This window comes from Melanostigma gelatinosum (genome assembly GCF_949748355.1).
Source record: "Melanostigma gelatinosum genome assembly, chromosome: 4".
Taxonomy (NCBI): domain Eukaryota; kingdom Metazoa; phylum Chordata; class Actinopteri; order Perciformes; family Zoarcidae; genus Melanostigma; species Melanostigma gelatinosum.
Genome location: NC_136637.1, coordinates 24,354,068 through 24,368,298, shown reverse-complemented (window position 1 = coordinate 24,368,298; position 14,231 = coordinate 24,354,068). Strand labels below are relative to the sequence as shown.

The following is a 14,231-nucleotide window of genomic DNA, read 5'->3' as shown; positions in this document are numbered from 1 at the left end:
ATGCGACGCTTTTAAAGTTTCACAGAGACACCCCACTATCAGTCGACTAAAAACTCTTTTTTCTTTTCCCTGCAGGTTTTGTGCAGGCGAACCAGTGCAACAATGTGTTTGGCTGTCTGGAGGAGGAGCAGTTTGAACGTTGCACGTGCTACAGGGACTGCGGTTACGACGGGGAGCCAGTTTGTGGGTCAGACGGCCAGCTCTACCAGAACCAGTGTCAGATGGAGGTGTTTGCCTGTCGAAATGGGACATGCATCAAGCAGGTTCCCCTGTCCCAGTGTCCTCACAGTAAGAGCTCTCTCATCGCACATCATCTGACATCACCTCGACTTTGGCCTTACAACTACCGAGGCTCCGTAATTCACTCACGCTGCTGCTTGCACTACTACAAAACATGGTTCCAGTCCTCTCTCCACCCCCATCTCAGATATGTTTAACGTTTTAAATCGGTCTTCTGGTTGGAGAAGCCGTTGACCAATCAGAGGTTAGGATTAACAAGTGGGCGTCATCTTCTTTTACGCAGTTAGCTAACTACCTGGTAGCTACATTCGTGGAAAGTAGCGACAGCGCGAATAAGATTGACTCATCAGTTGTACGTCCATGTAGAGCGCCAGCTCTTAAATCAACATATTTCTTTGATCAGTGCTCCCAGCATCCAATGTGGCAGCAGCTGATTGGTTAGGACAAAACGAAACAGGAAATTGGCGAACATGAACAAAACGTCGGGCTGAATGAATGAAGTGAGACAAAAAAGGCAACTGAGCCTGATTATCATGCTCATGCTACTTGACTTGGATGGAAATAATTGCTTTGATGTCTGCATTTCACTTTACTCCAAGAGCAGCTCAAATCAACTGTGTACTGTTTGTTCTACAGTAGGTGGGCTGTAACTCAGACATTGATGGTATGTCCCAGAACCTTTCCTCCCTTTGGAAGAATGAGTTATTGGATACAGTCCGTTGGCTTGGCTCTGATGTGTGTGTGTGTGTGTGTGTGTGTGTGTGTGTGTGTGCTGTGATCTAAGCTGTAGAAACAGCTGTTCAGGTGTTGAGCTGATTACTGGATGAGTTTTCTGAGGAGAGCTACCCGCCGTGCCCCCAAACACCCTCTTTCGCTCTCTGCTGTATTACAGGGCTCTCTCCAAATGACAGAGTGCTTTTGTCCAGCCCTTTGAAATCCTTGTCACATTCCTTTCCGACGCGCAGCCCAACAACAAAGGAGCCTTCATGTTGTGGAGCGGATTGGGAAAAAGGCATAGACACAACTTTGTTGGGAAAAGCCCTCAGTTTGTGCCAAGTGGTTCATGCTGTAGATTATCAAAAGGATCTTATTTTTGTTGAGCGCTCCCTGACGTTGTTTGTTTGTGTATGGTTGCGCGGGGGGAGATTCCTGTCACCATTCCCCTGTTTTGAAAAGGAGAAAGATACAATTTGTTTCCACACACGGTCCCTGCGGCCACAGTTTGGCCCCTGCTATTTTTGGAAAGATTTCATTACAGGCTTCTGTTGAGACCGAGTGTATCATCATTATTTTGCCAAGAAGTGTTGCTTAATGGGGTGGATAATGCTTCTGGGAAGCATTTCGATTATGCAACACTGAAACTCTGTTGAATTCATTACTAGTTTTGTTTTTAAGTGCCGTGGCGGCCGCGCAAATGTGAATAATCGAACGTGTGTGTTTGTATGTGTTTGTATTTCCAGTGGCGACCGGGGTGGAGGACAGGCAACCAATAGCAAACCAGGAAACTGAGCAGCCCTCAGCGCCTGTACACACAGGTAACTCCATCTACCACACCTCTCCCTACGTATGCACAGCTTTGCATTACCTTCCATCCACCTCTCTCTTGCTCCAACCTTCCCTTCATCTGCCTGCTGAGCTGAACCCAGCAGCCGAGGCAGAGACTCCATGTGTTTTCTACAGTAGCTTTTACTTCTTCTCTTGTCTGAATGCTACAGCTTTGATTGCCGTAGGAATGTCATGTGATCCCGCCTCCATTAATAGTCTATCCGGGCTTCTGCTCAGCTGAATGTAGATGTAGAGGGTCCAGATTTCAGGCATGACATATGTTTTATGCGTGAACGTTTTTTTGTGATGTGGAGAAAGGGAGTTCACAAGGGTAGAGGGAAGAAAGAGTGTGAGACAAAGAGATGAAAGGGTTTGGGGGGGGATGTAAAACTGAGAAAGGGGGGGGGGGGGTTAAAGAGGGATGAGCGGCAGACGAGATGAAAGAAGAAAGAGAAGAAAAAAAAGAGCAGGGTAGAGAGAGACGCGATGAGAAGAAAGTAGAGGAAAGCGGATCCGTATGGTGTGTGTGGCAGCACATCATGTCTACAATCGGTGTGATAAATAGGTGGATAGGTTTCACACTGCAGGCCTGATTGTTGCTCTGCCATGAGCTTAGATCAGTTGCCACTTCCCGAGAGGCAGCCAGAGAATTCCTGATCGGATGTTTGGCTGCGTGCGGCCGGGGAGGATGTAGCTGTGTTGCGTTTGGCAACACAAACATGAAAAGGCACTGCAAGTCACTGACAAGTTGCAGAAGTGTGCACGCTGCACATGCATGCTGTGTGTGTGTGTGTGTGTGGATTACATGTGTTCCTATGTGAATGTTTGAGTTGTGTACAGGTGTGTGTGTGTGTGTGTGTGTGTGTGTGATGTGGCACAGCCTGCGCTGACTTGTTTCCCAGCCTGCAGCTCCCGGTAGCTGCAGCTCAAAAAGCTGCTCTCAGTCAAAGGTCTCTGAAGTACAAAAGCTTCACACTCACCACAGGAATGCTGTTATGCAGTCACACACACACACACACACACACACATATATGTAAACATCTATATATGCACACATACATATTGCATGCTCACACAGGCAAATACGCCCACACACACACACACACTCGCCTTGATTTTGATAACCCAGGGGTGATTAGATTGAATAAGTACTGTAAAAACACTGTCATTGTAAACCATTAGAATGTCGACGACATGCCCGCTAAGTGCACTGAGAGTGTAATCGGTGAAGGCGGGCCGGTGCCAAGGAGCTGACAGTTTCCACTGGTACGGTGGAGGAAGCTGAAGCTCTGGAATTAGCTGCCCTGTGCAGACTTGTCTTATTAGTGAACTTGCACCAGAAGACAACATGCAGTCAACGGATACACGGGCTTGCAGCTTTCATTTGAGATGAAATGTGCCTTCATGTGAATGCGCTTTCGTCACTTTTAAATTCCCTCTCTAAGAATCAAATGTCTACATCTTCTTTGTGTGTGTGTGTGTGTTTAGACCTCAACCATAAAGTCCAGCGTGTTCCTCTTAAAACCATGAAGATGTAAAATGTAATTAAAGTGGACTCGTCGTACATTCTCATGGTAAACATTTAATAAAGCTATACTCTTATCCAAAAGAGTGAGTCTGTGGTCGCCTGCTCTGTGACGATACAACATTTTAAGCAGGGAGCGACCCCTACTGTCTGTGATGGGGTATTGCTGCAAGAGCTTCAGATGTACAGGATGTTCAAAAGGCCCCGCGGAGTCTTGTTGTAAGCTGCCAAAAGTTGTGTTTACATCCAGTGTTGATCACCAAAAAAGCATAGTGTGTATCCGAAAGGGTTTAACAAAGGTGTTGAATGTCTTCCTCGTAAAAACATCTGCAAAGTCAATCGTCCTTAAAGGTTTGAAACATCTCTAGTTCAACTGTTAACGGCCTTCTTCTGCTTCCCTACTGCATTGCTATGTTCCTTTGTACTTTACAACCACCTGCAGATCAGTGGAGTCGTGTGAAACAATCGGCAGGAATGTGTGTCGGATCAACTCCATGCGTGAACGTTCTTGTGCGAGAACAGACAAAGCAGAGAGCCAAATGTAAAAACATTGCTCTGTAACTTTCTAGCGGCCACAAAGTCAGAAGGGTGCCTTTTGAGTCTCCATGACGCAGACTTCTTTACCCTTCAGCAACGAAATCAAGTTCATACAGAGATTGTGATTAACCATTCAAGAGCAACCTTGCCAAGGCCTCTCCACCAACTCTCATTTGGTTTAATGCGTCTCCATCCCCCCCCCCCCCCCCCGCCCCCCCCCCCCCCCCCCCGTCCCGGATCTCTCCAGGTGAAGAGGAGCAGGGCTCCATGGCAGAGGTGTCCTACTACTCCTATGAATACGACCCAGATTCTGATCCTTTCCTTGCTGATGCAGAGGGAGGGCACGTTTTCCACCTTCCTGAAGGTGGGGGGGTCATCCAGCAGAAGGTGCTTCTACAAGCAGACACTCAGCTTCCCACACTGGACACAAAAAACACCCCCGAGCGATGGTAGGAGCTGCTCCAAAGATTTGTCGTTGTTTTTTTTTCAGACTTTTGGTTTCTAGGTCTCGGGCATGTTTGTAGTGTGTTTTTCCTCGAGCTTAAAGGATATACCGGTGTTGATCTCTTTATTTTTGTCAACAAATCCTGTCCAAAGACCAAAGCAGACAATGCATCGGTCTGTCTCTCAATACTTGCCGAGTTTCTCGACCTGTCTGTAGCGTTCAGACCAAAACATTGGGCACAAATATACATTTTTTGTAAGATATTTACTTAAACAGCTGGGCACTGTAGTTTTTTGAATACTACTTTTGAATACTACTTTGAAATGCACCGGGCAATAATGTTAAAGGTGCTAGAGTTTAAATTCAGAGCATTCATAGAGCAGCAAACAACTATTTGCTCTGTAAAGCTATCGTGAAGTAATACCTGAGCAGAAATGAAGTCATTCTCCCTCTGTGTGTGTTGTAACCCGAGCTTCTGAGGTTTACACGCGCAGTCCGGCCGCGCCTTTAATTGTAGTGCACGTGAGTCCCAGTGGGTATATGCCCATTGCGACGCCTGAGCCGGCGGCTTGCAGCTAACGGTGCTATCAGCGCTAACGGTGCAAACCGGAGGGTGGGTGCTCAGCTTCCGCGACGTCGTCATCAGCAGTGCAGAGCGGCGTCCATGAGCGAGCTCACTTGCACTAACAACGATAAGCGCTCCATAGATTTCTATTGTTCTGTGAAAGAAGTGTTAAACGTGTCTGAGATGGTCTTAAAATGACGGTTTGTTTCGTTTTCTTGTCGTCCACAGAAACGCTCACAGAGTGAAGCCACCTCCAAATTGTACATTATTTGTGAATATGCTCGTGAATGGAAAGAGAAGAGAGACTTGCTCAGCCTGAAGGGAAGAGATGATGGAGTCTGGAGAATGAGAGTGTGTGTTTGAGGCTGTGTGGATGCATTTCTACATCGGTGTGTGTGTGGTTGGCTGTGACTGTGTGCGACTGCTATTAAAGGTGGTGTCCTCCAGACTTTTACTCTTCTTCCTCCAGACTCCTGCTCACCAATAGGCACCATAGCGTCTTTGTTATTCACTGTACTGCCTTTATAATCACTAGAAGAAATAATCAAGTATTTATGTTTGTAATTACACCTGACTTTAAGCAAAATATTTTCTTATATTTTCTATCTGTGGTATTTATTTGTAGCTAGAGGTCATATCATTTTTATTTCTATTTTTTGTCATTGCCCGCCCATACAGTCTACTTTCTGCCCTTGTGGTTCTTTTGAGTTCAAACAAAAGGCAATGTGCTGTCAAAGGCTTTTTTCTTTTTTCACAGCAAGCTTTAACCCAATTATTGAAATCTTTGATGAAATTCCTGTGCTGGTATCCTGCTTGGAAAAAGACATATATGCTAACCATATGCTTTACAGAAACATGACCTCAAATGTTTCTCATATTAGACAGCACAGGGGAGATTGACAGGAAACAAAGAAGAAGAGGACCGACATGTAACGAAGGTCTCTGACCGACTCAAACTGCTCCACCAGGACACACCGGCCCAAACGTTTCTGAAACTGTCGCACCGAGACACCAACATCATCTACTCTCAAGTCGCCTTTCCCCTTACCTACCTTGAGATTTGATTGTACAGTTCATAAGCTATTTTGTTTTTGTTCAATTTTGATTCGTGAAGCAATCAACTTAAAAATCAAGAATGAAGTTTAGGATTTCTGTAAATGTACCAAATTTGATTCAACGTAGCCCCTCTTCATATCAAAACTTGTGCTTTTTAAAACAAACGAGAATAAAATTTGTATACAATCCAAGGTTTTGGTTTTGTTTCCTTTTTAATAAGCAGACTAGCCGTGCGTCTTGTGTCCAGTCATCAATGGGTTACCTGGGTTTAAGTTATTGTCTTCTGCACTTTGCGACACCAACTCCTTCTGTTATAACTCGTGCAATTACACTTTGTATAACTGCAGGGAAGAAATGCCTTGATCCGTGTTTACTTTTGAAGAACAATGCGATCTCTGCAGATGCAGCACAGTACATGCATCTGCTCCACTGGCAGAGGAGGTGCAGGTTATGAAAGCTGCGTTGCTCCATTTCCTTTGAAGGGCTCGTTAAGTCTGGAGATAATTTCCTGTCGGCAGCGAGCTGCATCGCAACCCTGCTGCTCCTCTGCTTTGACAACGGACTCCGTGACCCCTGGCAAGCTTCTGCGTTCGAGACAGAAAGTGTGTGTGTGTGTGTGTGTGTGTGTGTGTATCCGCGTGTACAGGCTGCATACGTCTCTGGGTTTCTCTGGGCACCGTACTATGTGTGTTATGACTGCCAACAACAGATTTGGGTTATAAGCAGCAGCCCGGAGAGAGTTGGAGCCTGTTAAAGTTTAATGTTTGTTTTCCGCACGTCACTTGTCGACCCTCTCGGTTACTGTGGCCTCTGGCAACAGGCAGCTCGGGCCTGTAAACGAGTCCGTCAAATCCCAACTGGGACCAACGGAGATCAAAGAGGGCGAAACCGTTCCTGCATCTGGGGAATCGGTTTGCCCTTAAGATGAAGATGAGAAACCAGAGGGTCGTCTGTCAAATGAAGGTAGTCGGCCTGTAACTGCTCCAGGTGTGCTGCCCTCGCATCTCACCCTGCTGTGTTTGGGGCTTTATAAACGCCTGCTTGAGGAATAGAAAACACAGTATCTATGGAAATGACTATGAATTTCCTCTGCATTCCTACTTTCATAAATGTAAGGAAGTGTGTATGGAGAGCGCATACAGACAGTCATTCACAGTTTAGATGTTTGTGGAGTTGTGGCACTTCGACACCCCTTCTCCTATGTGCTCTGAGCTGATGCTGTAGGCCTTACCTCTCCAGCCTAAAAGGAAACAAACGTTACTGTAGCGACAACACGGGACCAGGCCGCAACAAACTCTCCACAGCAGTCTCTGTGGCAACTGCATGCATGGCTGAAGAGTGATATTGCCTCTCCACACAGCCATGAGCAGGAGGGGGGGGGGGGTCTTTGTTTCATGGTTTGCAGGGGGGAGCTAGCATTACGTGAGAGTGAATCGGAGTGATGACATTGTTCCTAAGCACCAGCTGAGTGCACCTTTACATCAACCTCTGTGGAGGAAGGGCTGTTCATGTGTCCGAGCCCCCACAGGTGGACAAAGGGACAAGCAGGCAGATGGATAGAAAAAAACCCGATCCAGTGTAGAGTCTGCTCCGCTGTTGACACTTTGATACCGATTATGCGTCTCAGGTTTCCTGGTTGTTTCAGAGGAAATTAGGGATTGATTCTGGACCATCAAGGGGGTCAGCGTGGGCATAGTGGGGCTCGACTCTGGAGCATCCTGTGGTATCTGAAGAAAGACCACCAAGACTGAGTGAGGTGCTCCTCTAACGGCTGAATTTCCAAGTATGCAGTCGGCCTCAGTGCTGGCTAAAAGAGGGAACTATCTGTGGTAAGGTGCAAAAAACATTGCATTTTAGGTTTTGTTTTTATGGGATTAGAATTGTCAATGAATATTTCTTCAGGCAGCTGACATGCTGTGTGAATGTTTTTGGTAGTATTGCTGCTACTGAGCGACTCCTGAAGTATTCGTCGCCTCTACAAAGAGTCAAATGGAGAAAAAATACCCGTTAATAGCAGGAAAAGAAAAAGGTAAGTTCACTGATAGAAATTTTTTTTTTTTACTGATTGTGTAAATTCATGTGTCTAAAACTGTACGTCCTGTGTAAGGGCATGAATATCATGTTCCAGTTGGTCACTTTTGTTATTTCATAATTTCAAAGTGGGAACACTGACTTGAGCAGAGTAGAGGATGTCTCAGTGTGCAGACCTGCCAGGACTCGCTCCCCTCTGTGAAAAATGCCACCGAACACTTGTACACTATGAGGTGTGGTGATGCAGATCATTCTTGCCTCATACTTGAGTTCATCAGATTGCCAAATAAGAGGCCACAATTATTCTGAGTTATGTAACATTCTGTCATTCAGCAAATGTGCGTACATTGCATTCTTATGAACCGACTGGTGCTGAAATAAACTGTTTGGATCTCCTTTACTGCACAACGGTGTCACTTGTGCACTGTGAACATGTTTAATGTTGTATAATGTGCCGTACATCTGTGACTCCCCACGTCTCCAGGGCCAGGGCCTGGGCGCTATGGGCTTCCTCCCACCATTGGCTTCATGGGCCACGACTTCACCAAGACGACTAGCCCTGCTTATTCCTTCCATGGCAGGATGAGTGACACGAGTGAGTTCTTCATCTCTTTCTCCAACTTGTAGGTTGTCATGTAGCGACATATCTGCAGAGAAAACATTAGTTTTAAATGTAATATCCCTAAATACACCACATGACCCAAGTCACATTACACTGTATATCCTCAGTTATGTAATGCTGAATAAAAGCCAGTAGGGGGAGACGACGCTTCATAGATATGTAGATTCTCACCTTATGTTCATCTAGCCAGTGTATTTTAGGACCACTGCATGATCAAAACAAAGTGACGGAGCAGATATTATGTATTGAATTGATCATACATGTTTACTTTCCCTGCAGTGTATTGTGTAGACTCAAGTCCAGGGCCACAGTATCACATTGATGCAAAAATGACTCGTTTCGGAAGGGCTGTCACACCTGCATACTCCATGTTGGCCCGAGTGAAAACACAGAGTAAGTTCCTCTTCATAACAGGCAAATAACTGTTGTGAGTGCACATTTTGTTTCAAATATGTTGCAATGCTGCATGTTGAATTATGACCAAACTAACTTATCCGTTATTGTGAAAGGATGAACCCTTGTACAAAGACATGTGTTTTTGAAACTACTTCTACAGATCCAGTGTCAGCTGTTACAACTGAAAATCTGCACCACACTAAGCATGCTACTCGACCATATGTTGTTGAGTTGATGGTTTGTATTATTCAACCGTTTTCTGGTCACTAGAGGAGCTATTCCAGACACCTGGACCGGGTGCATACAGCCCTGAGAAAACCTCACCATACAACCTCCAGCGCAGACCACCGTCTTACACAATGGGGTGTCGCTCACAGTACCGGAGTGTCGACTCAGTACCGGCTCCTAACAAGTACTGTCTGCCTCCGCTAATGGGCCCTCAAGTCCCAAACAAGCAAGCCAGCGCAAGTTACACAATGTCAGGTACTTACAGCACAGGGGGACCCTCTGTGGATTTAGCCCAGACGCCAGGGCCTTGCAGGTACAACAGTACGGACCCAAGTGTTTATCTACCCAGAAAGCCTGCCTTTTCCATGCTGGGACGTCACGACTTACCCAGAGATGCCACCAACAAACCCGGTCCTGGGACGTATAATCCGGAGAAAGTGACAGTTCACAAGGCTCGGGCCCCAGCCTACTCCCTGGGCATCAGACACTCCGAATTTGTTACTCCATTGATTGTCAATGTTTCCGACTGACCAGCATCACACAGAAAACATAATTCTGTGTTCTGGTAGAAAGAAATATTCATGAGAAAACACAGCTAATGTGAAGAAGTACATTTAATTTGTTCTTTCAGCAACAAAGAAAGTGTTGAATCAACCATGACCCAGTCAACATTTATAACATCTTGAAATAATATTATGTACATGACACAAACACAAGTTTAAAGAATAGGAAAAACATAGAAAGCTCTTTTTGGAAAGTAATGGACTTGAAGGAAGGAGAAAAAAAAAATAAAAATAAAAAATAACTATGCCTGCCCGATACTCGGTAAATAAATCATCATAGAAATGGCATCATAAAGACATTTAAAAATTATTAAAATGTACACTTGACAGGCAAACTTTCACTTTCATATTGTTTATAAGGTTATCATTCACAGTGGAATCAAGCAGATTGCCTCTCGTTGCCTCTAAAAATTGAGGGAGTTTGAAAGGACAAAAAAAACACAATACAACCAAGGATTTTCTACACAATACATTAGAACATATGTAGATAGTATGAAGGATGTATGGTTCATAGACAATACATATCAGCAAAGATGATAGCAGGCACTTTACAGGTTTCCATTTAATCCTTTGGGAGAGGTCTTCTGAAAAGCAGTATGTGTGGCTCTGGAGAGTAAAGCAAAGAAGAAGTATCTGTCAGCATCATCTGCACAGTACAGTGGTTGCACTATAGTATATACTGTGTACCTTCACGTGTACCAGCTGTGTGTAGGAAGTTTCATGACAGTCTAATGGCACAGGCTTTTAAAGGATCGGTTCAGATATTTTTCATGACTATCTTAATACAACACTCACATGCTGATGTACATTTGTTGTAAAACAAGAGTTACCAGTCCCTGTAATCATTCCTTTTCTCTATACTGGTGATGAAGAGATCCTTTTGTGGCAGACTACAACGTAAGAGATTGTGGCCAAAATACACAGTCCTCCTGTGTGAAAACTGCACTCTACAGCTGAGCCAAAGCTAAAGGAGGTATTTCCAAACAGTCTTAAATACAAAATCCCATCATTCCATTCCCCTACACTGTTTTTTTTGCTGAGCAGCAGGGAAGTGGCATAAACACAAACGGGACTTTTGTTCTAAAAAATACTACAATATTGGAAATACACATTTGATGAGACTAATTTAGACTGCTGAAACCATTAAAAACATGTTTCCTTTGGCTGAGCTTTGGGGTGCATCTAGCACATTTCTGTCATATCTTGTAGACGCCTGGTAAAAAGGACTTCTTCACAACCAGCATGGACAGAATGGATGATTGCCATATTATTAGCTCCTTTAATATGCATGTGGATATATGTGCAAACTTACCTGGTTTGTGTATCATGTAGTGAATCCAGCCCTGGCTCTGTTGCACCCCGAGTCCCCTCCACTCGTCTTCTGCCATCAGTTGGGAGGAGGGCACCAATTTAGACAGCTGCTTTGGAAGCACCACATGTCTATGGGACGATAAAGAAAAACAGCAAAGAATTATCCACAAAGAACCAGAAACGTATTTTAGGGATGGTCAAGAAGTAACGTTAAGTCAACTAGACTGTTTCAGGTAACTTCATATGATAGCGAACGTTGACGGCTAGGTCCTCATGATGCTAATAATGTACACATATTGACGTCACCGTTAATGTAACCCAACAGTCACCATAGCTCGTGCTATTAGCTGTAAGTGGATTAAGAGTGTTTTTGTTAGCTTAACTGTTAGCTATTTTCAAAGATTTAGTGTTACGTAATTATTATGCTAAACTAAATACAACCTATATACTCTGTAACGTTACTGCATTTTACCATTTGCCAACATACGTTAACGTTACGTTCAGCAGTGTAACGTTAGCTAGCCTACCCAATCCTACCGTAATATGACGTTAAGCTAACTAACGTTAACGTAAAAACACAAAATAACGGACTTTTAACTCGTGCCAAAAAACGTTAGTTAATCACACCTGTATTCAAACTCCTCGTCGTTGTACTTGTCAGAGTAGTAAATCTGTTTTTTCGACATTTTCCCGTCGACGATAGCAGTCAAAGCTGAAGTCCAGAGAGCTGTTGCGGTTTATGTGAAGTAGCTTAGCTCACTAACTTAGCAATAACGAAGCTGCTGTCATCTGCCGCTGTTTTCAGAGGACAATTCAAAACCCAACGGTTACCCGCATGTCCCTGATTGGTCAAGGCAGCAGCACGTCGACTTCCCACCGAGCTAGATCGTCTATGTTTGAAAAGATGAACCACTCGGATGTGAAAGCACGACTCTTCAACGAGGAAGCACTGCTTTGCGAACAAGTGTGTTTTTCCCCGTAAATTATTCAAAAACAAACATTCACGCAAGTATCTTAAGTTTTGGTCTTGTGCGATATAGTTCAAAGAGGTCTTAGACGTTTAAAATGAAGACATTTTCTGTATTTTTGAGAACGTATCTGGTACTTCGCCAGGACTTTTCATGGGAGTGCAGAGGGGTTCTTCGTCTTTATACTCTCTCTGCCACGTTGCGAGTCCTCCTTCCGTCGTTACCCCGGTGCAAAGAGTTGTTTTGCCCGAGGTGCTGAAGGGTGTACTGGGGCCATGGCTGGAGCTCTTCGGACTGTAGGTGAGAGGTGCCCGGGTTGAAATGGAAAAGGCACTCGGTGGTGGTGAAAACAACAATTTACATTTTCGGGACATTTCGGAATTCGAGTTAAATATGAACCATAAGCGTTACAGACAGTGGGTATACAAAGCGAATACATAATTACTAATTACATTTAGCCTTCAGTGAGTTTGCAAATGATGGTTGGATACTATTTAGCTGGAACTCTATCTAACATGAACCCCAATGGAATACGGTGTTTCTAAATATAGCCCATCAATGTAGCTTGCATTTGTCTTTAAATTGTCATCATTCGTGTTTTTTTCCAAGCTTAGTAAGTTTCAATTTAATTTTGCCTGCCGAATTGTTAATTATTTTACTTTTAATTTGGTTGCATTCATGGATGGTGCATATAATAATGACATGCACTAAGCTTACATAAACGATGTTTCTTTACCACTAGCTCTTATTTTTCTAATGTATTCAGTTATATATTTTGTTAGGTAGCCTAGATTATTATCTTTACCAAATGTGGATCCAGTTGAATTTGTCTTGTCGCTTGATATTTTCCAAATTCAATTTTTTTATCATTTGCTATTAACATAGACCACTCTCTAATTCATTATGTGACACAGGCCTATTTCCACTGACTTGTTTTTATTCTTTATATTTCAGTCATTTTTGTTGTGCCACCATCATGGGCGATACACAAAGGAGAACATCGGTCATCTATTATATTGTCTCTTGGGCCTTACATAAACATATTACCTTTCCCAGTACATGTTTTGTAAGTACATGAACGATAAACTCTCTTTATATGTTAACCAAAACAAAGTAGTTTGAGGATTATCCTTGGAAGTAAGTCACCTATGTTGTAATCACTGTTGTCAAGGTAATGGCTGCTAATGACTGGTGGTGTATTCACAGCATGGTGTGTTCCTCTTGTATATGCAAACTACCAAAGTCAGGAAGCACATATGTTAACTCTTCACATACAGAAAAATTATAGTGTAGTTGACTGACCAGCTGCAAGCGAGTAATATATTGTTATCTATGGCAATTAAACGTAGAATTCAAATGGTTGCGCTTGTATCTTTTTCTTTAAAGCATGTTTATTTAATTTGGTTTGAAGTAATAATGACTTCATATCTGTTTTCCTTTTGAGTAGAGTATGTTGCAAGAGCAGGTATTTTGGTGTTTGTCCTCACAGAAAAGGGGACAGGACATATATTGAGGAAAAGCCAGCTTACTTGTGCATCTGTCAACATGCAGTGAATCCATCTGGTTTATCAGTAACTTCTTATACTCTGTAGCAAACAAACAGGAGGCGATTGGCTGTTTGGAAGCTGGTGGGATGGCAGCCGTAGTGGTAGTTTGCTTGTCCCAGTGGGTTTTTTCACTGTGCTTCGTTCGTAGTAATGAGTTTTCCTGACTCGTGGATTGAAATTATTCTCTTACTCAAACCACAGATGCAGCTCATTTGTGCTGTGTGAAGTGTTGCTTTTCTCTGATAAAAGTCATTGGAAATTCACTGGGCTGGATTCTTCTCATCGTCTTTCCCCTTACAGCCTGACACATCGGTAAGTTTCCTGATGCCTTTCTGAATAACTTAAGTTTACAAATGTGCCAATAGCGGTCAGTGTAGTGCACAATTTAAACCCATTTGAATCGGTGTAGTTTGTTTGTTTACAGGTTGTTTACTGTGTTGTCCTTCTGTCACATTGTATTGGACAGACAACATGATGATTGCACTCAATGAATTAATAACGGGCTTGATTGAATCAAGCAGTTGATGAGGAACATAACGATCCGTTCCTTGTCTGCGGCCCCTCTTTTTGCGTAACAGGTGACTCTGACTATTGGGTTGTTTCACAACCAGTGCAGACATTGCTCTCACCATGTCTGCATGATTTGACCAAC

The 14,231-nt window shown here is 43.7% G+C and overlaps 3 protein-coding genes across 3 annotated transcripts in view; 2 read left to right on the top strand and 1 right to left on the bottom strand.

Moving 5' to 3' along the window:
- The window catches only part of cpamd8 (C3 and PZP like alpha-2-macroglobulin domain containing 8), a 36,918-nt gene extending 30,820 nt beyond the window's left edge, over positions 1-6,098 (top strand). The window contains exons 41-44 of the mRNA XM_079267632.1: positions 76-288; positions 1,701-1,775; positions 4,095-4,296; positions 5,086-6,098. Of these exons, the coding sequence (XP_079123758.1) occupies positions 76-288; positions 1,701-1,775; positions 4,095-4,296; position 5,086 (491 nt within the window). The 3' untranslated portion in view covers positions 5,087-6,098. The remainder of the gene's footprint in view (positions 1-75; positions 289-1,700; positions 1,776-4,094; positions 4,297-5,085) is intronic.
- Positions 6,099-7,902: 1,804 nt separating this feature from the next.
- cimap1d (CIMAP1 family member D) lies at positions 7,903-9,720 on the top strand (the record flags this gene model as incomplete). The annotated part of the gene is made up of 4 exons (XM_079267560.1): positions 7,903-7,942; positions 8,429-8,539; positions 8,846-8,959; positions 9,233-9,720. The coding sequence occupies 4 exons, from the start codon at positions 7,903-7,905 to the stop codon at positions 9,718-9,720; spliced, it is 753 nt and encodes a 250-aa protein (XP_079123686.1).
- A 66-nt stretch (positions 9,721-9,786) lies between these two features.
- On the bottom strand, positions 9,787-11,851 carry cks2 (CDC28 protein kinase regulatory subunit 2). Its single transcript, XM_079266577.1, has 3 exons — positions 11,692-11,851; positions 11,066-11,193; positions 9,787-10,359 (listed from the first exon to the last, which is right to left on the bottom strand). The coding sequence occupies exons 1-3, from the start codon at positions 11,748-11,750 to the stop codon at positions 10,316-10,318; spliced, it is 231 nt and encodes a 76-aa protein (XP_079122703.1). The 5' UTR covers positions 11,751-11,851; the 3' UTR covers positions 9,787-10,315.
- Positions 11,852-14,231: the final 2,380 nt, after the last annotated feature.